The following is a 25553-nucleotide window of genomic DNA, read 5'->3' as shown; positions in this document are numbered from 1 at the left end:
TTACTCATACACAGAGCTCAGTCTTGACCAGAGTCTGAGTTCCACACATAAAATCTTGAGTAAAAACCAATCAGGTTCGAAAAATATATCAATCTCGAATCAGTCACAGAAAAGAAATGTCTTAGTTATAACGACATTAACCAAACCCCTGGCATAAAAAGGGACGTGTTTGAGGACGTGCATTGGACTAGAAACAGCTGCAATGGTTGTTGTATATATATAACTATAGAATATAAATATACAATATATATAATATATATTTTATATGTATGTATAATTATAGAATAAATATATACATTATATATATATTTATATATATAATATTTATATATATACATATATATATATATATGTATATATAAAACGTAGTTATATAATAATGCACACATATATACATATATAATCACACCAACACACACACACATATATATATATATATAATAGAAAACGTAGTTATATAATAATGCATACACATGTACATATATATATATAAACACCAGCACACACACACACACACACATATATATATATATATATATATATATATATATATATATATATATATATATTTATATATATATATATATATATATATATATATATATATATATATATATGTAGTTATATTATGTGTGTATGTATGCATAATCTTGCACACGCACACACACATATATATATACACATTTATATAAAATGTTTACATACATATACGTAAGTGTATAATTAAGGCACGGACGATAAGTGGTTAAAACGTTTTACAACAGATATGTTCAAATTCTATTTTTTTGAAAAATTAAAATCCCTTTTAATCTGATATTATGAAAAGGAATATTTGCTGAAATTTACTGAATTTAAAAATAAAACCTGGAGATCTAATCCTATATAAAGAGCTAAGGGACGTTCTTCATCACATATCTAACATGGATAAGTTATTTGAAAAGAATTGGCCTTACTTGGCCTTCACAGCTTTCTGCGGAGTCGCCATGCTCCGTGAAGCCTCCGGGAATCATCTTCGGTACATCTTCTCTGGAGTCAACCGTGATGGTCAGGACAACGTCTTTGGGATCGACAATTCCCTTCTCTTTGTTTTACTTGGAGCAGTTCTTTTATTTGTTGTGAGACAAGGAAAGCGACAAAAGACTGATGAAGAAGAAGAAGAAGAAGAAGACTTGAAGAGAAACATTCGGGAGCTCTATGTCATGCTGCAAGAGCAAGTAAAGAATCTGGATGTGATTGCTGTTAATATGACAAAGATTCAGGAGCTGGAGCGCAAGTTGAAAGAATCAGAGGATTTTAAGAAGAAGAAAGATGATGTGGGGAGTATCTTAAGATTTAGAAAGCAGCAGTTAGAGCATCAGGCCTTGGAAGACAAAATCCGTTGCCTCGAGGATCAGAAGAATCTTTTGGAAAAGCAGACTGCGGCTTATGAAAGGTCTAAGGCTGAACTGGAAGAAAAGCTCCTTCAGATCAAAGAAGAAAACAGAGACGTGAAGAAAACTGCTGATGAAATGGCCCAAAGAAATGATGTCTTGAATAACCAGGTGATGAGTCTGACGGCTCACTTGGCTGAGAGCAATTGCCGACTCGTTCAGCTACAGACTGTTGCAGATAAGATGCACAAGAATCTGTGTAAAATGACTGAAGAAAAGATGGAGATGGAAAAACACATGCAGGCACAAGCTGAGATAATCGACCGTTGCAAGAATGACAAGGAAGAGATGCAGCTTAAAGTTGAAGATCTACAAAGAGAAGTAAGATTCCTTTCTCAATCGAAGCAATTTCTGGAATACCAGCTACAAGAAAAAGACACCAGACTCCGGGATCAAAATGCTTTGCTGCAAGAGAGAGATGGCCGTCTTCAGGAGATGAAAGAGAAAGCCAACGCCATCGATGGAGAAAATAATCGACTGCAAGATGAGCTGCAGCAGCTACAACGAGAGAAGGAGCAGTGTCTCCGTGACCTTGAAAACGTCAAGATGCAGAAGAAACAACAAGAGGAAACAAACACAAGACTCCAACAACAAATCTCTCTTCTCATGAGATGGCGCCAAGGTGTGGCCTTTGGCCTGATGGAGACTGATCAACAGCTCTTTAATGGGGCTCCATAGAAAGGATCAAAGTTTCATTTTAAGTTCTCATAGGAATATTCATTCTTAGTATTTTAAAATTTGTTTTGTATATATATGTAAAAGGAATTATTTGTAATAAATTATATTAATTATTTTTCTGTTTCATTAACCACAGAAAAGTCTTTGCTTTTTTGCGCCCACTTGACGACCATATTTATTCAGAAATGACCCAATCAGGTTCAGGTTCAGGTTCAGGTTCTGGGGTGAGGCATAGCCTTTACAACGGTGCCTCTGTGTCTTTTAGTTTTGTGTGTTCCTTATTTTCACTAGTTTTTCTCTTTTCATCCACATTTGTTGTAGTATACTTTTCTTATTTTCAATATTCTCTTCACAAAAAAGGAATTTTCTAACTGTTTGTGCACTATCTTCTTCGTATGGTTGTTGGAGCTCAATTGCTTTTATTCTTATATCACTAAACTGTGGACAATATAATATAAAGTGGTTAGCATTTTCTTCTACATCACAGAATACACAATTTATATTTCCATCTTGGTGTCTGTTTCTTATATTCAAGCCCAATGAGTTTGTCCTTGCTCTGAATAATAAAATTGACGAAAATGTATTGTCATACACTTCCTCCTCCTTGATTTCACTTTTCCAGTTTTTATACAAAATTAGACTCTCCTTACACTCCATTTCACTCTTCCATTTGCTTGTGTCCCATTCTCTTGTTCTCTTCTTTATGTCCTCTTTCGTACATCTCTTGACTTCTCTCATCGCCATCCCACATTCTTCAGCATACTTCTTCACATGCATCCACCACTTCCTCTCTTTTTCTTCCATATCATTGACTATTGCGAACTTGATAACGCAATGATGTAAAATATGGTATCTTATTCTACAGGTATTAAACACAAAAGTTCTAAAATTGGTTATATTTTATTTGAAGAATATACAAATACAGGCATGCACATTTTTTTTTTTCCCAAAAGCACATCGTAAGTTTTACCTCTAAACTTAAAGAATCAAGTCTTATTTTTCCAAAATTTTCAAATCTTTCCATAATGTTTCCTTGAAGAAGAATAAGTTATTGAAAATCGTTACTGGTTATTTCGATTAGTCGCTGCTGACTGTTCGTGGATTTAAGAGGATTCAGAACTGCTGGAACTAATTGGTGGTGAAGACGGATTATGAAGTTCATGATATGATGCCAAGCATTGGTACTGGGAAGACCCATGGCTTCCGAAGAGAACGCAGGGGGAATCAGCTGTCAGTATTTGTAGTAAAAGTGAAATGAAGATGGTCAGTGAGATGGAAAAAGGGGAAGTGAGAGCGAAAATAAAAGGTTTAAAAGTAGGCTTATATAAAAGTTTAGGAAAACTTTATTATATCAGATTAACCGATCTGCACCCACTTTTTGGCCTTTAACTTTACTGCCCTTAACGCTTCCTTTTTTTCCATCTCGCTGATCATCATCATTTGACTTTTACTACAAAAAGCAGCAACTGAATTTCTCGTCAGTTGCTCTTTGGCAGCAATGGGTCTCCCCGGCCCCCTTGCTTGACAACATGGCCTGGATATCATCAAGCGTCTTCATCGTCAATTAGTTCCACTAGTTCTAAATCCTCTTACATCCACGAACAGTCATCAGCCACTAATTAAAATAACCATTAACGAATTTTAATAACTGATTCTTCTTCAAGGAAACATTATGAAAAGATTTGAAAATTTTGGAAAAATAAAAGTCTTAATTCTTTCAGTTTAGGGGTAAAACTTACGATGTCCTTTTGTGAAAAGGAAGAAAACAAACAAATGTGAAGGTGGATGCCTGTATTTGTATATTCTTCAAATAAGAATCGTTTGATATCATCACAATAAGACACCAAAGTTTAAATTATTGCGTTTACAAGTTCGCAATGCAATACATAGTTTTTATGATGATGATTGGGTCATTTGGGAATTAATAGTCGAATGGGAACAAAAATCAAATTTCTGTGGTTAATGAAACAGAAAAACAAATAAAAACATTTATTACAAATAGTTCCTTTTATATATTTACAAAACAAATTTCAACATACTAAGAATGAGCATTCCTTTAAAAACTTAAAACGAAACTTTGTTCCTTCCTATGGAGCCCCATTGGCGAGCTGGTCGTCAGTTTTCCTCAGGCCAAAGGCCACACTTTCACGCCATCTCATAAGAAGAGAGATTTGTTGTTGGAGTCTTGTGTTTGTTTCCTCTTGTTGTTTCTTCTGCATCTTGATGTTTTCAAGGTCACGGAGACACTGCTCCTTCTCTCGTTGTAGCTGCTGCAGCTCATCTTGCAGTCGATTATTTTCTCCATCGATGGCGTTGGCTTTCTCTTTCATCTCCTGAAGACGACCGTCTCTCTCTTGCAGCAACGCATTCTGTTTCCGAAGTCTGGTGTCTTTTTCTTGTAGCTGGCATTCCAGATTTTGCTTCGCTTGAGAAAGGAATCTTACTTCTTTTTGTAGATCTTGAACTTTAAGCTGCATCTCTTCCTTGTCATTCTTGCATCGGTTGATTGTCTCGGCTTGTGCCTGCATGTGTTCTTCCATCTCCATCTTTTCTTCATTCACTTTACACAGATTCTCGTGCATCTTATCTGCAACAGTCTGTAGCTGAACGAGTCGGCAATTGCTCTCAGCCAAGTGAGCCGTCAGACTCATCACCTGGTTATTAAAGTTGTCATTTTTTTGGGCCATTTCATCAATATATTTCTTCAGGTGTTTGTTTTCTTCTTTGATCTGAAGGAGCTTTTCTTCCAGTTCAGCTTTAGACCTTTCATAAGCCGCCATCTGCTTTCCCAAAAGATTCTTCTGATCCTCGAGGTAATGGATCTTGTCCTCCAAGGCCTGATACTCCAACTGCTGTTTTGTAAATCTTAAGATATTTCCCACCTCTTCTTTCTTCTTACAATCCTCTGTTTCTTTCAGCTTGCGCTCCAGCTCCTGAATCTTTGTCATATTAACAGCAATCACATGCAGATTCTTTACTTGCTCTTTTAGTGTGACACAGAGCTCCGGAATGTTTCTCTTCAAGTCTTCTTCTTCTTCATCAGTCTTTCGTCGCTTTCCTTGTCTCACAACAAATAAAAGAACTGCTCCAAGTAAAACAAAGAGAAGGGAATTGTCGATCCCAAAGACGTTGTCCTGACCATCACGGTTGACTCCAGCGAAGATGTACCGAAGATGATTCCCGGAGGCTTCACGGAGCACGGCGACTCCGCAGAGAGCTGTGAGGGCCAAGTAAGGCCAATTCTTTTCAAATAACTTATCCATGTTAGATATGTGATGAATAACGACGCTCACCTGTTTATATAGGATTCGATCTCCAGGTTTTATTTTTAAATTCTAGAAATTTCAGCAAATATTCGTCTCAAAATATCAGATTAAAGTGAGTTTAATTTCTCAAAAAATAGGATTATTTGAACATTTTGGTTGTAAAACGTTTTAATCATTATCGTCCCTATCTCGGGTATACACTTATGCATACGTATGTAAGCTTTTTATATAAATGTATACACATATATATATACATATATATATATATATATATATATATATATATATATATATATATATATATATATATATATATATGTATAATTGGATGTGTGCATGCATATGCATACATACACATATTCATACACTCACATATATAACTAAACATATATGTGTGTTGGTATATATATGCATATATATATATATATATATATATATATATATATATATATATATATATATTATTTTATTTATATATATGTGTATGTGCGCATGCATATTCATACATCACACACATATATAACTAAACATATATGTGTGTTGGTATATATATATATATATATATATATATATATATATATATATATATATATATATATATATATATATATATATATACATACATACATACAACAACCAATACAGCTTTTCGAGTCCACTGCACAAATTATACTTCTCACAATTCTATGGTTACTTGACTTTAATCTGTTTAACTCCATTAGCCTCTGCCTTTAACTAATCACTTAAAACAAATGTAAATAGAATTTTTTGGCTGTTCAAGATATATCCATATCTATATTACATGTTGTGTGTGCATACGTTTGAATGATCTTCATTTTATACATTTTATTCACTTTGATAATCAGTCACGAAATTCTATCAGTGATACTATAAAAACGTTTTTATAATAAAGATATTTTTTTTCCGTAACTGACTCAGGTCGCAATCTGAGATGGATATCTTTTTTAACCTGATTGGTTTTTACTCAAGATTTGATGTGTGGAACTTACAGTAGACTCTGCTCAAGACTGAGCTCTGTGACTTTTGTTCTGCAAGGTGGGATACGTCATGTGCTTTGAGTTTGTGCGAGTGCGCTCGAAGAACTTATATCTACATGAGTGTTTGTTTTTGAGTAATTTGCATATTGACGAGTGTTTGGGGAGGAAAGTGTTCTTGTTGAAGCTTTTGCTAAGTACTTTCCTCAGTTATAGATGTTGCTCTGTCATCGTTTGGAAATGGATTACGATTTTCATTAAAGGCAAATGATTGTTTATATTAATTGTTGTAAATCACTGAATATTTCAGGGACTAGAACTCGTTTTGGATAATATTGTGTAGTTTTTGCGTTGTTATTTTAATCTTCATAATTGAATACTTCGAACAACTTATGTTTGAATTGTATAGGACTTTTGATAAGAGAGAGAGAGAGAGAGAGAGAGAGCGAGAGAGAGAGAGAGAGAGAGAGAGAGAGAGAGAGAGAGAGAGAGAGAGATTTTGTGTATTAGTTCTATTCACCTTTGGAGTGAGGGATTAGCATGCCAATGCCCCCCCCCCCACCACTTCGATATTATTTTCTGTGGCTTTCAAAAGCCATGATGCTGGATTTCTTCCTCGTAACTGAATTCGAGTTGCTGGATTGAGTTGTAGTTCTGTTCAGTATTGGATGTTGAATGGAATAGAATAGGGTAGGGTAGTTGGCAGAGGACCAGTTGTGGGTTTGCGATGAAATTGAACAAAAAGGGTTTTCGGGTTGAATGGTCGTGTGGGCAGATTTGAATGGCACAGAAAGGGTTTTTGGGTTGAATGAGTGGTGGTAGATTTGAACTGAAAAGAAAGGGCTTTTGGGTTACATGGTTCTGTAGAAGATTTTAATGGGACAGAAAGAGTTTTTGGGTTAATGAATGGAACAGAAGGGGTTTTTGGGTTGAATGAGTGTTGGTAGATTTGAACTGAAAAGAACGGGTTTTTGGGTTAAATGGATGTGTGGGTAGATTTGAATGGAACAAAAAGGGCTTTTGGATTGAATGAGTGTTGGTATATTTGAATTGAACAGAAAGAGTGTTTGGGTTGCATGGTTGTGTAGATAGATTTGAAAGAACAAAAAGGGTTTTTGGGTTGAATGAGAGTTGGTATATTTGAACTGAATTGAAAGGGCTTTTGGGTTGAAGGAGAGTGTTACCAGATTAGAATTGAACAGAAAGTGCTTTTAGATTAAATGAGTTTGCAGATTTAAATTGAAAAGAAAGGGCCTTTGCATTCAATGAGAGTGTTGGGAGATTTGAATTTAAGAGACGGTTTGGGGTTGACTGAGTGTTGGCATATTTCAATTGAACAGAAAGGGCTATTGGATTGAATGAGTGTGTTGGCAGATTTGAATTGAACAAAAAGGGTTTTTGGGTTGAATGACAGGGATGGCACATTTGAATTGAACAGGAAGGGCTTTATGGATGAATGAGAGTGTTAGCAGATTTGAAATGAACAAAAAGGGTTTTTGGGTGAAATGTAAGTGTTGGCAGATTTGAATTGAACTGAAAGGACTTTTGGGTTGAATGAGAGTGTTGGTATGTATGAACTAAACCGGAAAGGCTTTTGGGTAGAATGGGTGCTGGTAATTTGAGCTGAATAAAAAGGGCTTTTGGGTTGAATGAGACTCTGTGCATATTTGAACAGAACAGAAAGGGCTTTTGAGTTGAATGAAAGTGTAGGTAGATTTAAATTGAACAGAAAGGGCTTTTAGGTTGAATGGGTGTTGGTAGATTTGAATTGAACATAAATGGCTTTTGGGTGGAATGAGAGTGATGCTAGATTTCAATTGGATAGAAATGGCTTTTGGGTTGAATGAAAGTGTTGATAGATTTGAACTGAACAGAAAGGACTTTTGGGTTGAATAAGTGTTGGTATATTTGAACTGAATAGAAAGGGCTTTTGGGTAGAATGAAAATGCTGGCAGATTTGAACTGAACAAAAAGGGCCTTTGGGTTGAATAAGTGTGTTGGAATATTTTATCAGAACAGAAAGGGCTTTTGAGTTGAATGAAAGTGTTGGTAGATTTGAAATGAACAGAAAGGGCTTTTGGGTTGAATATTAGTGTTGGTATATTTGAACTGAACAGAAATGGTTTTTGTGTTGAATGAGAGTGATGTTACATTTGAAATGAACAGAAAGGGCTTTTAGAGTGAATAAGAGTTCTGGTAGATTTGAAATGAAGAGATGGGGCTTTTGTGTTGAAGGAGAGTGTTGGAAGGTTTGAACTGAACTGCCAGCCATGCTGCAGTTGTGTCAGTTTTATTCCTTTTGTGTTTTCTCTGATGTTACTTAGTTTCATCTTTAATTATCTCGCACAGCGTGGAAGGTCTTGCAATTTTGGTCTTTATCGTCTACAGTGTGCCGCGTGAGGTTCACTTTGGCGTTATTTTGAGTGTTTAATACATTCATGATGACTTTTCACGAAATGTTGTAATGATTCTATCAATACGAAGAGATATTTTGATACAAACAATATTGATAAAACTAAAATTTCAAGTGTATTAGGGAAGTAGTACATATCCATTTGGTTTTCATTCTTAAAATTTCGTTAAATGAATGTTAATTTTCCTTTAATTTTTTTATTTGTAGACGAGAACTTTATATATATTCCATCTAAAGACAACATATTCTAAATGTAGTTTATCTAGATAAAGGGTGAAATGAGATGACTTACTGTCAAGGTCCCTTTCCTCTGTAGACCCTGCTAACTGTGGTCACTGCACACTCCTAATATTCCCTAATTCGAAAAGATTCCTTAAATGTCGTCACATGAATTTCTATATTTTAGAATCATAGTTGGGAACCTTTTCTTCTCAATTTCCTGCGTTGGTGCAATTTTAGACTTGAGATCTTTTAGCGATGAAGGCTGAAAGACTAAAGGTAAAAGCTTAATGTTTTGTGGGACTGTGGAAGGTTGTCCATTTTTATGTTAAGTAAAAATGCTTTGAGAAATGACTGGCATTTTTTATATTGCTCTCAGTAGCCTGAGGAATATCACAGCAAAAGAGTTACTCATACACAGAGCTCAGACTTGAGCAGAGTATTTTAAAATTTGTTTTGTATATATATGTAAAAGGAATTATTTGTAATAAATTGTATTAATTATTTTTCTGTTTTATTAACCACAGAAAAGTCTTTGCTTTTTCCGCCCACTTGACCATATTTATTCAGAAATGACCCAATCAGGTTCAGGTTCTGGGGTGAGGCATAGCCTTTACAACGGTGCCTCTGTGTCTTTTAGTTTTGTGTGTTCCTTATTTTCACTAGTTTTTCTCTTTTCATCCACATTTGTTGTAGTATACTTTTCTTATTTTCAATATTCTCTTCACAAAAAAGGAATTTTCTAACTGTTTGTGCACTATCTTCTTCGTATGATTGTTGGAGCTCAATTGCTTTTATTCTTATATCACTAAACTGTGGACAATATAATATAAAGTGGTTAGCATTTTCTTCTACATCACAGAATACACAATTTATATTTCCATCTTGGTGTCTGTTTCTTATATTCAAGCCCAATGAGTTTGTCCTTGCTCTGAATAATACAATTGACGAAAATGTATTGTCATACACTTCCTCTTCCTTGATTTCACTTTTCCAGTTTTTATACAAAATTAGACTCTCCTTACACTCCATTTCACTCTTCCATTTGCTTGTGTCCCATTCTCTTGTTCTCTTCTTTATGTCCTCTTTTGTACATCTCTTGACTTCTCTCATCGCCATCCCACATTCTTCAGCATACTTCTTCACATGCATCCACCACTTCCTTTCTTTTTCTTCCATATCATTGACTATTGCGAACTTGATAACGCAATGATGTAAAATATGGTATCTTATTCTACAGGTATTAAACACAAAAGTTCTAAAATTGGTTATATTTTATTTGAAGAATATACAAATACAGGCATGCACATCTCTTTTTTTTCCCAAAAGCACATCGTAAGTTTTACCTCTAAACTTAAAGAATCAAGTCTTATTTTTCCAAAATTTTCAAATCTTTCCATAAAGATTTCTTGAAGAAGAATTAGTTATTGAAACTCGTTACTGGTTATTTCAATTAGTCGCTGCTGACTGTTCGTTGATTTAAGAGGATTCAGAACTGCTGGAACTAATTGGTGATGAAGACGGATTATGAAGTTCATGATATGATGCCAAGCATTGGTACCGGGAAGACCCTTCGCTCCCGAAGAGAACACAGGGGGAATCAGCTGTCAGTATTAGTAGTAAAAGTGAAATGAGGATGGTCAGTGAGATGGAAAAAAAGGGAAGTGAGAACGAAAATAAAAGGTTAAAATGTAGGCGCATATAAAAGTTTAGGAAATCTTCATTATATCAGATTAACCGATCTGCGCCCACTTTTTAGCCTTTACCTTTATTTCCCTTCCCACTTAATTTTTTTCCATCTCGCTGACCTTCGTCATTTGACTTTTACTAGAAAAAGCAACAATTGATTTTCTCGTCAGTTGCTCTTTGGCAGCAATGGGTCTCCCCGGCCCCCTTGCTTGACAACATGGCCTGGATATCATCGAGCGTCTTCATCGTCAATTAGTTCCACTAGTTCTAAATCCTCTTACATCCACGAACAGTCATCAGTCACTAATTAAAATAACCATTAACGAATTTTAAAACTAATTCTTCTTCAAGGAAACATTATGAAAAGATTTGAAAATTTTGGAAAAATAAAAGTCTTGACTCTTTCAGTTTAGAGGTAAAACTTACGATGTCCTTTTGTGAAAAGGAAGAAAACAAACAAATGGAAATGTGGATGCCTGTATTTGTATATTCTTCAAATAAGAATTGTTTGATATCATCACAATAAGACACCAAAGTTTAAATTATTGCGTTTTCAAGTTCGCAATGCAATACATAGTTTTTATGATGATGATTGGGTCATTTGCAAATTAATAGTCAAATGGGCACAAAAATCAAATTTCTGTGGTTAATGAAACAGAAAAACAAATAAAAACATTTATAACAAATAGTTCCTTTTATATATTTACAAAACAAATTTCAATATACTAAGAATGAGCATTCCTTTAAAAACTTAAAATGAAACTTTGTTCCTTCCTATGGAGCCCCATTGGCGAGCTGGTCGTCAGTTTTCCTCAGGCCGAAGGCCACACCTTGGCGCCATCTCATGAGAAGAGAGATTTGTTGTTGGAGTCGAGCGTTTATTTGCTCTTGTTGTTTCATCTGCATCTTGATGTTTTCAAAGTTATGGAGACACTGTTCCTTCTCCCGTTGTAGCTGCCGCAGGTCATCTTGCAGTCGATTATTTTCTCCATTTATGGCGTTGACTTTCTTGTTCATCTCCTGAAGACGGCCATCTCTCTCTTGCAGCAACGCACTCTGTTTGCGGAGTCTGGTGTCTTTTTCTTGTAGCTGGCATTCCAGATTTTGCTTTGCTTGAGAAAGGAATCTTACTTCTTTTTGTAGATCTTCAACTTCAAGCTGCATCTTTTCCTTGTCATTTTTGCATCGGTTGATTGTCTCGGCTTGTGCCTGAATGTGTTCTTCCATCTCCATCTTTTCTTCATTCACTTTACACAGATTCTCGTGCATCTTATCTGCAACAGTCTGTAGCTGAACGAGTCGGCAATTGCTCTCAGCCAAGTGAGCCGTCAGACTCATCACCTGGTTATTAAAGTTATCATTTCTTTGGGCTATATCATCAATATATTTCTTCAGGTGTTTGTTTTCTTCTTTGATCTGAAGGAGCGTTTCTTCCAGTTCAGCTTTAGACCTTCCATAAGCTGCCATCTGCTTTCCCAAAAGATTCTTCTGATCCTCGAGGCAACGGATCTTGTCTAACAAGGCTTGATGCTTCAACTTCTGCTTTGTAAATCTTAAGATATTCCCCAGCTCTTCTTTCTTCTTACAATCCTCTGTTTCTTTCAACTTGCGCTCCAGCTCCCGAATCTTTGTCATATTAAGGGCAATCACATTCAGATTCTTTACTTGCTCTTTTAGTGTGACACAGAGCTCCGGGATGTTTCTCTTCAAGTCTTCTTCTTCTTCTTCTTCGTCAGTCTTTCGTTGCTTTCCTTGTCTTACAACAAATAAAAGAACTGCTCCAAGTAAAACAAAGAGAAGGGAATTGTCGATCCCAAAGACGTTGTCCTGACCATCACGGTTGACTCCAGCGAAGATGTACCGAAGATGATTCCCGAAGGCTTCACGGAGCACGGCGACTCCGCAGAGAGCTATGAGGGCCAAGTAAGGCCAATTCTTTTCAAATAACTTATCCATGTTAGATATGTGATGAAGAACGACGCTCACCTGTTTATATAGGATTCGATCTCCAGGTTTTATTTTTAAATTCTAAAAATTTCAGCAAATATTCGTCTCAAAATATCAGATTAAAGTGAGTTTAATTTCTCAAAAAATAGGATTATTTGAACATTTCGGTTGTAAAACGTTTTAATCATTATCGTCCCTGCCTCGGGTATACACTTATGCATACGTATGTAAGCTTTTTATATAAATGTATACACACACACACGCATATATATATATATATATATATATACATATTATATATATATATATATATATATATATATATATATATATGTATGTATATATAATGTGTATATGTGCATGCATATGAGCACATACACATATATATCTAAACATATATGTGTGTTGGTATATATATGTATAAATATATATATATATATATATATATATATATATATATATATATATATATATATATATATATATATATATATATATTATTTATATATATGTGTGTGTGTATGTGCGCATTCATATTCATACATACACACCCATATATAACTAAACATATATGTGTGTTGGTATATATATATATATATATATATATATATATATATATATATATTTATATATATATATATATTTGTATATATGTACATGTTTATGCATAACTATCTAGAGATTTTTCATATATATATATGTATATATATATATATACTATATATATATATATATATATATATATATATATATATATATATATATAGAGAGAGAGAGAGAGAGAGAGAGAGAGAGAGAGAGAGAGAGAGAGAGAGAGAGAGAGAGAGAGAGAGATTTTGTGTTTTTGTTCCATTCACCTTTGGAGTGAGGGATTAGCATGCCAATGCCCCCCCCCCCCCCTTCCACTTCGGTATTATTTTCTGTGGCTTTCAAAAGCCATGATGCTGGATTTCTTCCTCGTAACTGAATTCGAGTTGCTGGATTGAGTTGTAGTTCTGTTCAGTATTGGATGTTGAATGGAATAGAATAGGGTAGGGTAGTTGGCAGAGGACCAGTTGTGGGTTTGCGGTGGAATTGAACAAAAAGGGTTTTCGGGTTGAATGGTCGTGTGGGCAGATTTGAATGGCACAGAAAGGGTTTTTGGGTTGAATGAGTGTTGGTAGATTTGAACTGAAAAGAACGGGTTCTGTAGACAGATTTGAATGGAACAGAAAGGGCTTTTGGGTTGAATGAGTGGTGGTATATTTGAACTGAAAAGAAAGGACTTTTGGGTTACATGGTTCTGTAGAAGATTTTAATGGAACAGAAAGAGTTTTTGGGTAAAATTTTTGTGTGGGTAGATTTGAATGGAACAAAAAGGGCTTTTGGGTTGAATGAGTGTTGGTAAATTTGAACTGAACAGAAAGAGTTTTTGGGTTGCATGGTTGTGTAGATAGATTTGAATCGAACAGAAAGGGCTTTTGGGTTGAATGAGAGTTGGTATATTTGAATTGAACAGAAAGGGCCTTTGGGTTGAATGGTTGTGTAGGCAGATTTGAATGAAACAGAAAGCTTTTTTTGGGGTAACATGTGAGTGTTGGTAGATTTGAATTGAACAGAAATGGCTTATGGGTTGAATGAGTCTTGGCATATTTGAATTGAATAGAAATGGCTTTTGAGCTGAATGAGTGTGTTCGCATATTTGAACTGAACAGAAAAGGCATTTGGATTGAATGAGAGTATTCGCAGATTTTAACTGAAAAGAAAGGGCTTTTGAGTTGAACGAAACTGCTGATAGATTTAAATTGAACAGAAAGGGCTTTTGGGTTGAATGAGTGTTGAAATATTTGAACTGAACTGAAAGGGCTTTTGGGTTGAAGGAGAGTGTTACTAGATTAGAATTGAACAGAAAGTGCTTTTGTATTAAATGAGTTTGCAGATTTGAATTGAAAAGAAAGGGCCTTTGGGTTCAATGAGAGGGTTGGGAGATTTGAATTTAAGAGACGGTTTGGGGTTGACTGAGTGTTGGCATATTTCAATTGAACAGACAGGGCTATTGGATTGAATCAGTGTGTTGGCAGATTTGAATTGAACAGAAAGGGTTTTTGGGTTGAATGAGAGGGTTGGCACATTTGAATTGAAAAGGAAGGACTTTTGGGTTGAATGAGAGTGTTGGTATGTATGAACTAAACCGGAAAGGCTTTTGAGTAGAATGGGTGCTGGTAATTTGAGATGAACAAAAAGGGCTTTTGGGTTGAATGAGACTCTGTGCATATTTGAACAGAACAGAAAGGGCTTTTGAGTTGAATGAAAGTGTAGGTAGATTTTAATTGAACAGAAAGGGCAGGTTGAATGGGTGTTGGTAGATTTGAATTGAACAGAAATGGCTTTTGGGTGGAATGAGAGTGATGCTAGATTTTAATTGGATAGAAATGGCTTTTGGGTTGAATGAAAGTGTTGATAGATTTGAACTGAACAGAAAGGACTTTTGGGTTGAATAAGTGTTGGTATATTTGAACTGAATAGAAAGGGCTTTTGGGTAGAATGAAAGTGCTGGCAGATTTGAACTGAACAAAAAGGACTTTTGGGTTGAATGAGTGTGTTGGCATATTTTATCAGAACAGAAAGGGCTTTTGAGTTGAATGAAAGTGTTGGTAGATTTGAATTGAATAGAAAGGTATTTTAGGTTGAATGAGTGTTGGTAGATTTGAATAGAACCGACAGGGCTTCCGGGTTGAATAAGAGTGTTGGTAGATTTGAACTGAACAGAAAGGGCTTTTGGGTTGAATAAAAGTGTTGGTATATTTGAAATGAACAGAAAGGGCTTTAGTGTTGAATGAGAGTGATGTTAGATTTGAACGGAACAGAAAGGGGTTCTGGGTTGAATAAGCGTGTTGGTAGATTTGAAATGAACAGAAAGGGCTTTTGTGTTGAATGACAGTGATGTAAGATTTGAACTGAACAGAAAGGGCTTTTTGGTTCAATGAGAGTGTTGGTAGATTTGAACTGAACAGAAAGGGCTTTTGGGTTGAATTAGAGTGATGTTACATTTGAAATGAACAGAAAGGGCTTTTAGGATGAATAAGAGTTCTGGTAGATTTGAAATGAAGAGATAGGGCTTTTGTGTTGAAGGAGAGTGTTGGTAGGTTCGAACTGAACTGCCAGTCATGCTGCAGTTGTGTCAGTTTTATTGCTTTTGTGTTTTTTCTGATGTTAGTTAGTTTCATCTTTAATTATCTTATTTTATAAAGTTTCATTTCTTTTATTTTCAGGTGAGTGCACTACGTATATTGTTGCTGGATTAGCGATGGTGGAAGAGGGTAAGGTTATTTTGAGTGTTTGATGCATTCATGATGACTTTTCATGAAATGTTGTAATGATTCTATCAATACGAAGAGATATTTTGATGCAAACAATATTTAATATAAGTAAAATTTCAAGTGTATTAGGGAAGTAGTACATATCCATTTGGTTTTCATTTTTAAAATTTCGTTAAATGAATGTTTAGTTTTCCATTTATTCTTTTATTTGTAGACGAGAACTTTATATATATTTCATCTAAAGACAGCATATTCTAAATGTAGTTTATCTAGATAAAGGGCAAAATGAGATGACTTACTGTCAAGGTCCCTTTCCTCCATAGACCTTGCTAACTGTGGTCACTACACACTCCTAATATTGCCCAATTCGAAAAGATTCCTAAAATGTCGTCACATGAATTTCTATATTTTAGAATCATAGTTGGATTACCTTTTCCTCTCAATTTCCTGCGTTGGTGCAATTTTAGACTTGAGATCTTTTAGCGATGAAGGCTGAAAGACTAAAGGTAAAAGCTTATTGTTTTTTGGGACTGTGGAAGGTTGTCCATTTTTATGTTAAGTAATAGATGCTTTGAGAAATGACTATCATATTTAATATTGCTCTCAGTAGCCTGAGGAATATTACAGCAAAAGAGTTACTCATACACAGAGCTCAGTCTTGACCAGAGTCTGAGTTCCACACATAAAATCTTGAGTAAAAACCAATCAGGTTCGAAAAATATATCAATCTCGAATCAGTCACAGAAAAGAAATGTCTTAGTTATAACGACATTAACCAAACCCCTGGCATAAAAAGGGATGTGTTTGAGGACGTGCATTGGACTAGAAACAGCTGCAATGGTTGTTGTATATATATAACTATAGAATATAAATATACAATATATATAATATATATTATATATGTATGTATAATTATAGAATAAATATATACATTATATATATATATATATATTTATATATATAATATTATATATATATATATATATATATATATATATTTATATATATATATGTGTATATATAAAACGTAGTTATATAATAATGCACACATATATACATATATAATCACACCAACAAACACACACATATATATATATATATATATATATATATATATATATGATAGAAAACGTAGTTATATAATAATGCATACACATGTACATATATATATAAACACCAGCACACACACACACACACACACACACACATATATATATATATATATATATATATATATATATATATATATATATATGTAGTTATATTATGTGTGTATGTATGCATAATCTTGCACACGCACACACACACATATATATACACATTTATATAAAATGTTTACATACATATACGTAAGTGTATAATTAAGGTACGGACGATAAGTGGTTAAAACGTTTTACAACATATGTTCAAATTCTATTTTTTTGAAAAATTAAAATCCCTTTTAATCTGATATTATGAAAAGGAATATTTGCTGAAATTTACTGAATTTAAAAATAAAACCTGGAGATCTAATCCTATATAAAGAGCTAAGGGACGTTCTTCATCACATATCTAACATGGATAAGTTATTTGAAAAGACTTGGCCTTACTTGGCCTTCACAGCTCTCTGCGGAGTCGCCGTGCTCCGTGAAGTCTCCGGGAATCCTCTTCGGTACATCTTCTCTGGGGTCAACCGTGATGGTCAGGACAACGTCTTTGGGATCGACAATTCCCTTCTCTTTGTTTTACTTGGAGCAGTTCTTTTATTTGTTGTGAGACAAGGAAAGCGACGAAAGACTGATGAAGAAGAAGAAGAAGAAGAAGACTTGAAGAGAAACATTGGGAGCTCTATGTCATGCTGCAAGAGCAAGTAAAGAATCTGGATGTGATTGCTGTTAATATGACAAAGATTCAGGAGCTGGAGCGCAAGTTGAAAGAATCAGAGGATTGTAAGAAGAAGAAAGATGATGTGGGGAATATCTTAAGATTTTCAAAGCAGCAGTTGAAGCATCAGGCCTTGGAAGACAAAATCCGTTGCCTCGAGGATCAGAAGAATCTTTTGGAAAAGCAGATGGGGGCTTATGAAAGGTCTAAGGCTGAACTGGAAGAAAAGCTCCTTCAGATCAAAGAAGAAAACAGAGACGTGAAGAAATATGCTGATGAAATGGCCCAGAGAAATGATGACTTGAATAACCAGGTGATGAGTCTGACGGCTCACTTGGCTGAGAGCAATTGCCGACTCTTTCAGCTACAGACTGTTGCAGATAAGATGCACAAGAATCTGTGTAAAATGACTGAAGAAAAGATGGAGATGGAAAAACACATCCAGGCACAAGCTGAGATAATCGACCGTTGCAAGAATGACAAGGAAGAGATGCAGCTTAAAGTTGAAGATCTACAAAGAGAAGTAAGATTCCTTTCTCAATCGAAGCAATTTCTGGAATACCAGCTACAAGAAAAAGACACCAGACTCCGGGATCAAAATGCTTTGCTGCAAGAGAGAGACGGTCGTCTTCAGGAGATGACCCAGAGAGCCAACGCCATCGATGGAGAAAATAATCGACTGCAAGATGAGCTGCAGCAGCTACAACGAGAGAAGGAACAGTGTCTCCGTGACCTTGAAAACATCAAGATGCAGAAGAAACAACAAGAGGAAACAAACACAAGACTCCAACAACAAATCTCTCTTCTCATGAGGTGGCGCGAAGGTGTGGCCTTTGGCCTGATGGAGACTGATCAACAGCTCTTTAATGGGGCTCCATAGAAAGGATCAAAGTTTCATTCTAAGTTCTCATAGGAATATTCATTCTAGTATTTTAAAATTTGTTTTGTATATATATGTAAAAGGAATTATTTGTAATAAATTATATTAATTATTTTTCTGTTTCATTAACCACAGAAAAGTCTTTGCTTTTTGCGTCCACTTGACGACCATATTTATTCAGAAATGACCCAATCACCGTCATGAAAATTGTATTGAATTGCAAACTTGATAACGCAATGATATAAAATATGGTATCTTATTCTACAGGTATTAAACACAAAGTTCTAAAATTGGTTATATTTTATTTGAAGAATATACAAATACAGGCATGCACATTTTTTTTTTTCTTAATTTTTTCAAAAGCACATCGTAAGTTTTACCTCTAAACTTAAAGAATCAAGTCTTATTTTTCCAAAATTTTCAAATCTTTCCATAATGTTTCCTTGAAGAACAATTAGTTATTGAAAATCGTTACTGGTTATTTCAATTAGTCGCTGCTGACTGTTCGTGGATTTAAGAGGATTCAGAACTGCTGGAACTAATTGGTGGTGAAGATGGATTATGAAGTTCATGATATGATGCCAAGCATTGGTACCGGGGAGACCCTTCGCTTCCGAAGAGAACGCAGGGGGAATCAGCTGTCAGTATTTGTAGTAAAAGTGAAATGAGGATGGTCAGTGAGATGGAAAAAGGGGAATTGAGAGCGAAAATAAAAGGTTAAAAAGTAGGAGCATATAAAAGCTTAGGAAATCTTCATTATATCAGATTAACCGATCTGCACCCACCTTTTGGCCTTTAACTTTACTTCCCTTCCCACTTCCTTTTTTTTCCATCTCGCTGACCATCGTCATTTGACTTTTACTACAAAAAACAGCAACTGAATTTCTCGTCAGTTGCTCTTTGGCAGCGATGGGTCTCCCCGGCCCCCTTGCTTGACAACATGGCCTGGATATCATCAAGTGTCTTCATCGTCAATTAGTTCCACCAGTTCTAAATCCTCTTACATCCACGAACAGTCGTCAGCCACTAATTAAAATAACCATTAACGAATTTTAATAACTGATTCTTCTTCAAGGAATTATTATGAAAAGATTTGAAAATTTTGGAAAAATAAAAGTCTTGACTCTTTCAGTTTAGAGGTAAAACTTACGATGTCCTTTTGTGAAAAGGAAGAAAACAAACAAATGTGAATGCGGATGACTGTATTTGTATATTCTTCAAATAAGAATTGTTTGATATCACAATAAGACACCAAAGTTTAAATGATTGCGTTATCAAGTTCGCAATGCAATACATAGTTTTTATAATGATTGGGTCATTTGCGAATTAATAGTCAAATGGGCACAAAAGTCAAATTTCTGTGGTTAATGAAGCAGAAAAATAAATAAAAACATTTATTACAAATAGTTCCTTTTATATATTTACAAAACAAATTTCAACATACTAAGAATGAACATTCCTTTAAAAACTTAAAATGAAACTTTGATCCTTTCTATGGAGCCCCATTGGCGAGCTGGTCGTCAGTTTTCCTCAGGCCAAAGGCCACACTTTTGCGCCATCTCATGAGAAGAGAGATTTGTTGTTGGAGTCTTGTGTTTGTTTCCTCTTGTTGTTTCTTCTGCATCTTGACATTTTCAAGGTCACGGAGACACTGTTCCTTCTCTCGTTGTAGCTGCTGCAGCTCATCTTGCATTCGATTATTTTCTCCATCGATGGCGTTGGCTTTCTCTTCCATCTCCTGAAGACGACCGTCTCTCTCATGCAGCAACGCATTCTGTTTCCGGAGTCTGGTGTCTTTTTCTTGTAGCTGGCATTCCAGATTTTGCTTTGCTTGAGAAAGGAATCTTACTTCTTTTTGTAGATCTTCAACTTTAAGCTGCATCTCTTCCTTGTCATTCTTGCATCGGTTGATTGTCTCGGCTTGTGCCTGGATGTGCTTTTCCATCTCCATCTTTTCTTCATTCACTTTACACAGATTCTCGTGCATCTTATCTGCATCAGTCTGTAGCTGAACGAGTCGGCAATTGCTCTCAGCCAAGTGAGCCGTCAGACTCATCACCTGGTTATTAAAGTTGTCATTTCTTTGGGCCATTTCATCAATATATTTCTTCAGGTGTTTGTTTTCTTCCTTGATCTGAAGGAGCTTTTCTTCCAGTTCAGCTTTAGACCTTTCATAAGCCGCCATCTGCTTTCCCAAAAGATTCTTCTGATCCTCGAGGTAATGAATCTTGTCCTCCAAGGCCTGATACTCCAACTGCTGTTTTGTAAATCTTAAGATATTCCCCACCTCTTCTTTCTTCTTACAATCCTCTGTTTCTTTCAGCTTGCGCTCAGGCTCCTGAATCTTTGTCATATTAACAGCAATCACATGCAGATTCTTTACTTGCTCTTTTAGTGTGACACAGAGCTCCGGAATGTTTCTCTTCAAGTCTTCTTCTTCTTCATCAGTCTTTCGTCGCTTTCCTTGTCTCACAACAAATAAAAGAACTGCTCCAAGTAAAACAAAGAGAAGGGAATTGTCGATCCCAAAGACGTTGTCCTGACCATCACGGTTGACTCCAGCGAAGATGTACCGAAGAGGATTCCTGAAGGCTTCACGGAGCACGGCGACTCCGCAGAGAGCTGTGAGGGCCAAGCAAGGCCAGGTCTTTTCAAATAACTTATCCATGTTAGATATGTGATGAATAACGACGCTCACCTGTTTATATAGGATTCGATCTCCAGGTTTTATTTTTAAATTCTAGAAATTTCAGCAAATATTCGTCTCAAAATATCAGATTAAAGTGAGTTTAATTTCTCAAAAAAAAAGGATTATTTGAACATTTCGGTTGTAAAACGTTTTAATCATTATCGTCCCTGTCTCGGGTATACACTTATGCATACGTATGTAAGCTTTTTATATAAATGTATACACACACACGCATATATATATATATATATATATATATGTATGTATATATAATGTGTATATGTGCATGCATATTAACACATACACATATATAACTAAACATATATGTGTGTTGGTATATATATGTATATTTATAGATATATATATATATATATATATATATATTATTTATATATATATATATGTGTATGTGCGCATGCATATTCATACATACACACCCATATATAACTAAACATATATGTGTTGGTATATATATATATATATATATATATATATATATATATATATTTGTATATATGTACATGTTTATGCATAACTATCTAGAGATTTTTCATATATATATATATGTATATATATATACTATATATATATATATAGAGAGAGAGAGAGAGAGAGAGAGAGAGAGAGAGAGAGAGAGAGAGAGAGAGAGATTCAGTGCTTTTGTTCCATTCACCTTTGGAGTGAGGGATTAGCATGCCAATGCCCCCCCCCCCCTTCCACTTCGATATTATTTTCTGTGGCTTTCAAAAGCCATGATGCTGGATTTCTTCCTCGTAACTGAATTCGAGTTGCTGGATTGAGTTGTAGTTCTGTTCAGTATTGGATGTTGAATGGAATAGAATAGGGTAGGGTAGTTGGCAGAGGACCAGTTGTGGGTTTGCGGTGGAATTGAACAAAAAGGGTTTTCGGGTTGAATGGTCGTGTGGGCAGATTTGAATGGCACAGAAAGGGCTTTTGGGTTGAATGAGTGTTGGTAGATTTGAACTGATCAGAAAGAGTGTTTGGGTTGCATGGTTGTGTAGATAGATTTGAATAAAACAGAAAAGGTTTTTGGGTTGAATGAGAGTTGGTATATTTGAATTGAACAGAAAGGGCCTTTGGGTTGAATGGTTGTGTAGGCAGATTTGAATGAAACAGAAAGTTTTTTTGGGATAATATGTGAGTGTTGGTAGATTTGAATTGAACAGAAATGGCTTATGGGTTGAATGAGTCTTGGCATATTTGAATTGAATAGAAATGGCTTTTGAGCTGAATGAGTGTGTTCGCATATTTGACCTGAATAGAAAAGGCATTTGGATTGAATGAGAGTATTCGCAGGTTTTAACTGAAAAGAAAGGGCTTTTGAGTTGAACGAAACTGCTGATAGATTTAAATTGAACAGAAAGGGCTTTTGGGTTGAATGAGTGTTGAAATATTTGAACTGAACTGAAAGGGCTTTTGGGTTGAAGGAGAGTGTTACTAGATTAGAATTGAACAGAAAGTGCTTTTGTATTAAATGATTTTGCAGATTTGAATTGAAAAGAAAGGGCCTTTGGGTTCAATGGGAGTGTTGGGAGATTTGAAATTAAGAGACGGTTTGGGGTTGACTGAGTGTTGGCATATTTCAATTGAACAGAAAGGGCTATTGGATTGAATGAGTGTGTTGGCAGATTTGAATTGAACAGAAAGGGTTTTTGGGTTGAATGAAAGGGTTGGCACATTTGAATTGAACAGGAAGGGCTTTATGGATGAGTGAGAGTGTTAGCAGATTTGAAATGAACAAAAAGGGTTTTTGGTTGAAATGTAAGTGTTGGCAGATTTGAATTGAACTGAAAGGACTTTTGGGTTGAATGAGTGTTGGTATGTATGAACTAAACCGGAAAGGGTTTTGGGTAGAATGGGTGCTGGTAATTTGAGCTGAACAAAAAGGGCTTTTGGGTTGAATGAGACTCTGTGCATATTTGAACAGAACAGAAAGGGCTTTTGAGTTGAATGAAAGTGTAGGTAGATTTAAATTTAACAGGAAAGGCTTTTAGGTTGAATGGGTGTTGGTAGATATGAATTGAACAGAAATGGCTTTTGGGTGGAATGAGAATGATGCTAGATTTTAATTGGATAGAAATGGCTTTTGGGTTGAATGAAAGTGTTGATAGATTTGAACTGAATAGAAAGGTCTTTTGGGTAGAATGAAAGTGCTGGCAGATTTGAACTGAACAAAAAGGAGTTTTGGGTTGAATGAGTGTGTTGGCATATTTTATCAGAACAGAAAGGGCTTTTGAGTTGAATAAAAGTGTTGGTAGATTTGAATTTAATAGAAAGGTATTGTAAGTTGAATGAGTGCTGGTAGATTCGAATTGAACAGAAAGGGCTTTTGGGTTGAATGAAAGTGTTGGTAGATTTGAACTGAACAGAAAGGGCTTTTGGGTAGAATGAAAGTGCTAGCAGATTTGAACTGAACAAAAAGGGCCTTTGGGTTGAATGAGTGTGTTGGCATATTTTATCAGAACAGAAAAGGCTTTTGAGTTGAATGAAAGGGTAAATAGATTTGAATTGAATAGAAAGGTATTTTAGGTTGAATGAGTGCTGGTAGAATCGAATTGAACAGAAACGGCTTTTGGGTTGAATGAAAGTGTTGGTAGATTTGAACTGAACAGAAAGGGCTTTTGGGTTGAATGAAAGTGTTGGTAGATTTGAACTGAACAGAAAGGGCTTTTGGGTAGAATGAAAGTGCTAGCAGATTTGAACTGAACAAAAAGGGCCTTTGGGTTGAATGAGTGTGTTGGCATATTTTATCAGAACAGAAAAGGCTTTTGAGTTGAATGAAAGGGTAAATAGATTTGAATTGAATAGAAAGGTATTTTAGGTTGAATGAGTGCTGGTAGATTCGAATTGAACAGAAACGGCTTTTGGGTTGAATGAAAGTGTTGGTAGATTTGAACTGAACAGAAAGGGCTTTTGGGTTGAATGAAAGTGTTAGCAGATTTGAACTGAACAAAAAGGGCCTTTGGGTTGAATAAGTGTGTTGGCATATTTTATCAGAACAGAAAAGGTTTTTGAGGTGAATGAAAGTGTTGGTAGATTTGAATTGAATAGAAAGGTATTTTAGGTTGAATGAGTGTTGGTAGATTTGAATAGAACCGACAGGGCTTCCGGGTTGAATAAGAGTGTTGGTAGATTTGAACTGAACAGAAAGGGCTTTTGGGTTGAATAAAAGTGTTGGTAAATTTGAAATGAACAGAAAGGGCTTTAGTGTTGAATGAGAATGATGTTAGATTTGAATGGAACAGAAAGGGGTTCTGGGTTGAATAAGAGTGTTGGTAGATTTGAACTGAACAGAAAGGGCTTTTGGGTTGAATAAGAGTGTTGGTAGATTTGAAATGAACAGAAAGGGCTTTTGTGTTGAATGAGAGTGATGTTAGATTTGAACGTAACAGAAAGGGGTTCTGGGTTGAATGAGAGTGTTGGTAGATTTGAACTGAACAGAAAGGGCTTTTGTGTTGAATGATAGTGATGTTAGATTTGAACTGAACAGAAAGGGGTTCTGGGTTGAATAAGAGTGTTGGTAAATTTGAACTGAACAGAAAGGGCTTCCGGGTTGAATAAGAGAGATGGTAGATTTGAACTGAACAGAAATGGTTTTTGTGTTGAATAAGAGTGATGTTACATTTGAAATGAACAGAAAGGGCTTTTGGGGTGAATAAGAGTTCTGGTAGATTTGAAATGAAGAAATAGGGCTTTGTGTTGAAGGAGAGTGTTGGTAGGTTTGAACTGAACTGTCAGTCATGCTGCAGTTGTGTCAGTTTTATTCCTTTTGTGTTTTTTCTGATGTTAGTTATTTTCATATTTAATTATCTCGCACAGCGTGGAAGGTCTTGCAATTTTGGTCTTTATCGTCTACAGTGTGCCGCGTGAGGTTCACTTAGGCGTTGTTTTGAGTGTTTGATGCATTCATGATGACTTTTCATGAAATGTTATAATGATTCTATCCTTACGAAGAGATATTTTGATGCTAATAATATTAATATAAGTAAAATTTCAAGTGTATTAGGGTAGTAGTACATATCCATTTGGTTTTCATTCTTAAAATTTCGTTAAATGAATGTTTAGTTTTCCATTAATTTTTTTATTTGTAGACGAGAACTTTATATATATTTCATCTAAAGACAGTATATTCTAAATGTAGTTTATCTAAATAAATGGCAAAAT

General features: G+C 35.3%; 5 protein-coding genes across 5 annotated transcripts; 2 read left to right on the top strand and 3 right to left on the bottom strand.

Moving 5' to 3' along the window:
• The first annotated feature begins 920 nt into the window (after positions 1–920).
• LOC137619971 (trichohyalin-like) lies at positions 921–2108 on the top strand. The gene has a single exon (XM_068350251.1). It carries the CDS (start codon positions 921–923, stop codon positions 2106–2108), a length of 1188 nt encoding a protein of 395 aa, XP_068206352.1.
• Positions 2109–4195: 2087 nt separating this feature from the next.
• LOC137619970 (myosin heavy chain, clone 203-like) lies at positions 4196–5371 on the bottom strand. The gene has a single exon (XM_068350250.1). It carries the CDS (start codon positions 5369–5371, stop codon positions 4196–4198), a length of 1176 nt encoding a protein of 391 aa, XP_068206351.1.
• Positions 5372–11464: 6093 nt separating this feature from the next.
• LOC137619969 (interaptin-like) lies at positions 11465–12646 on the bottom strand. Its single transcript, XM_068350249.1, has one exon. The coding sequence runs from the start codon at positions 12644–12646 to the stop codon at positions 11465–11467; it is 1182 nt and encodes a 393-aa protein (XP_068206350.1).
• Positions 12647–17815: 5169 nt separating this feature from the next.
• On the top strand, positions 17816–18679 carry LOC137619967 (myosin heavy chain, clone 203-like). Its single transcript, XM_068350248.1, has one exon. The coding sequence runs from the start codon at positions 17816–17818 to the stop codon at positions 18677–18679; it is 864 nt and encodes a 287-aa protein (XP_068206349.1).
• A 1492-nt stretch (positions 18680–20171) lies between these two features.
• On the bottom strand, positions 20172–21347 carry LOC137619966 (myosin heavy chain, clone 203-like). Its single transcript, XM_068350247.1, has one exon. It carries the CDS (start codon positions 21345–21347, stop codon positions 20172–20174), a length of 1176 nt encoding a protein of 391 aa, XP_068206348.1.
• Positions 21348–25553: the final 4206 nt, after the last annotated feature.

Source organism: Palaemon carinicauda, chromosome 26 (genome assembly GCF_036898095.1).
Source record: "Palaemon carinicauda isolate YSFRI2023 chromosome 26, ASM3689809v2, whole genome shotgun sequence".
Taxonomy (NCBI): domain Eukaryota; kingdom Metazoa; phylum Arthropoda; class Malacostraca; order Decapoda; family Palaemonidae; genus Palaemon; species Palaemon carinicauda.
The sequence above is the reverse complement of the archived record's forward strand: the minus strand, read 5'-3'. Positions and strand labels throughout refer to the sequence as shown.

Bases quoted from the DNA above. Each gene is read 5' to 3' on its own strand.
- LOC137619970 (XM_068350250.1), bottom strand. From the start codon at position 5,371: ATGGATAAGTTATTTGAAAAGAATTGGCCTTACTTGGCCCTCACAGCT.
- LOC137619969 (XM_068350249.1), bottom strand. From the start codon at position 12,646: ATGGATAAGTTATTTGAAAAGAATTGGCCTTACTTGGCCCTCATAGCT.
- LOC137619966 (XM_068350247.1), bottom strand. From the start codon at position 21,347: ATGGATAAGTTATTTGAAAAGACCTGGCCTTGCTTGGCCCTCACAGCT.
- LOC137619971 (XM_068350251.1), top strand. From the start codon at position 921: ATGGATAAGTTATTTGAAAAGAATTGGCCTTACTTGGCCTTCACAGCT.
- LOC137619967 (XM_068350248.1), top strand. From the start codon at position 17,816: ATGACAAAGATTCAGGAGCTGGAGCGCAAGTTGAAAGAATCAGAGGAT.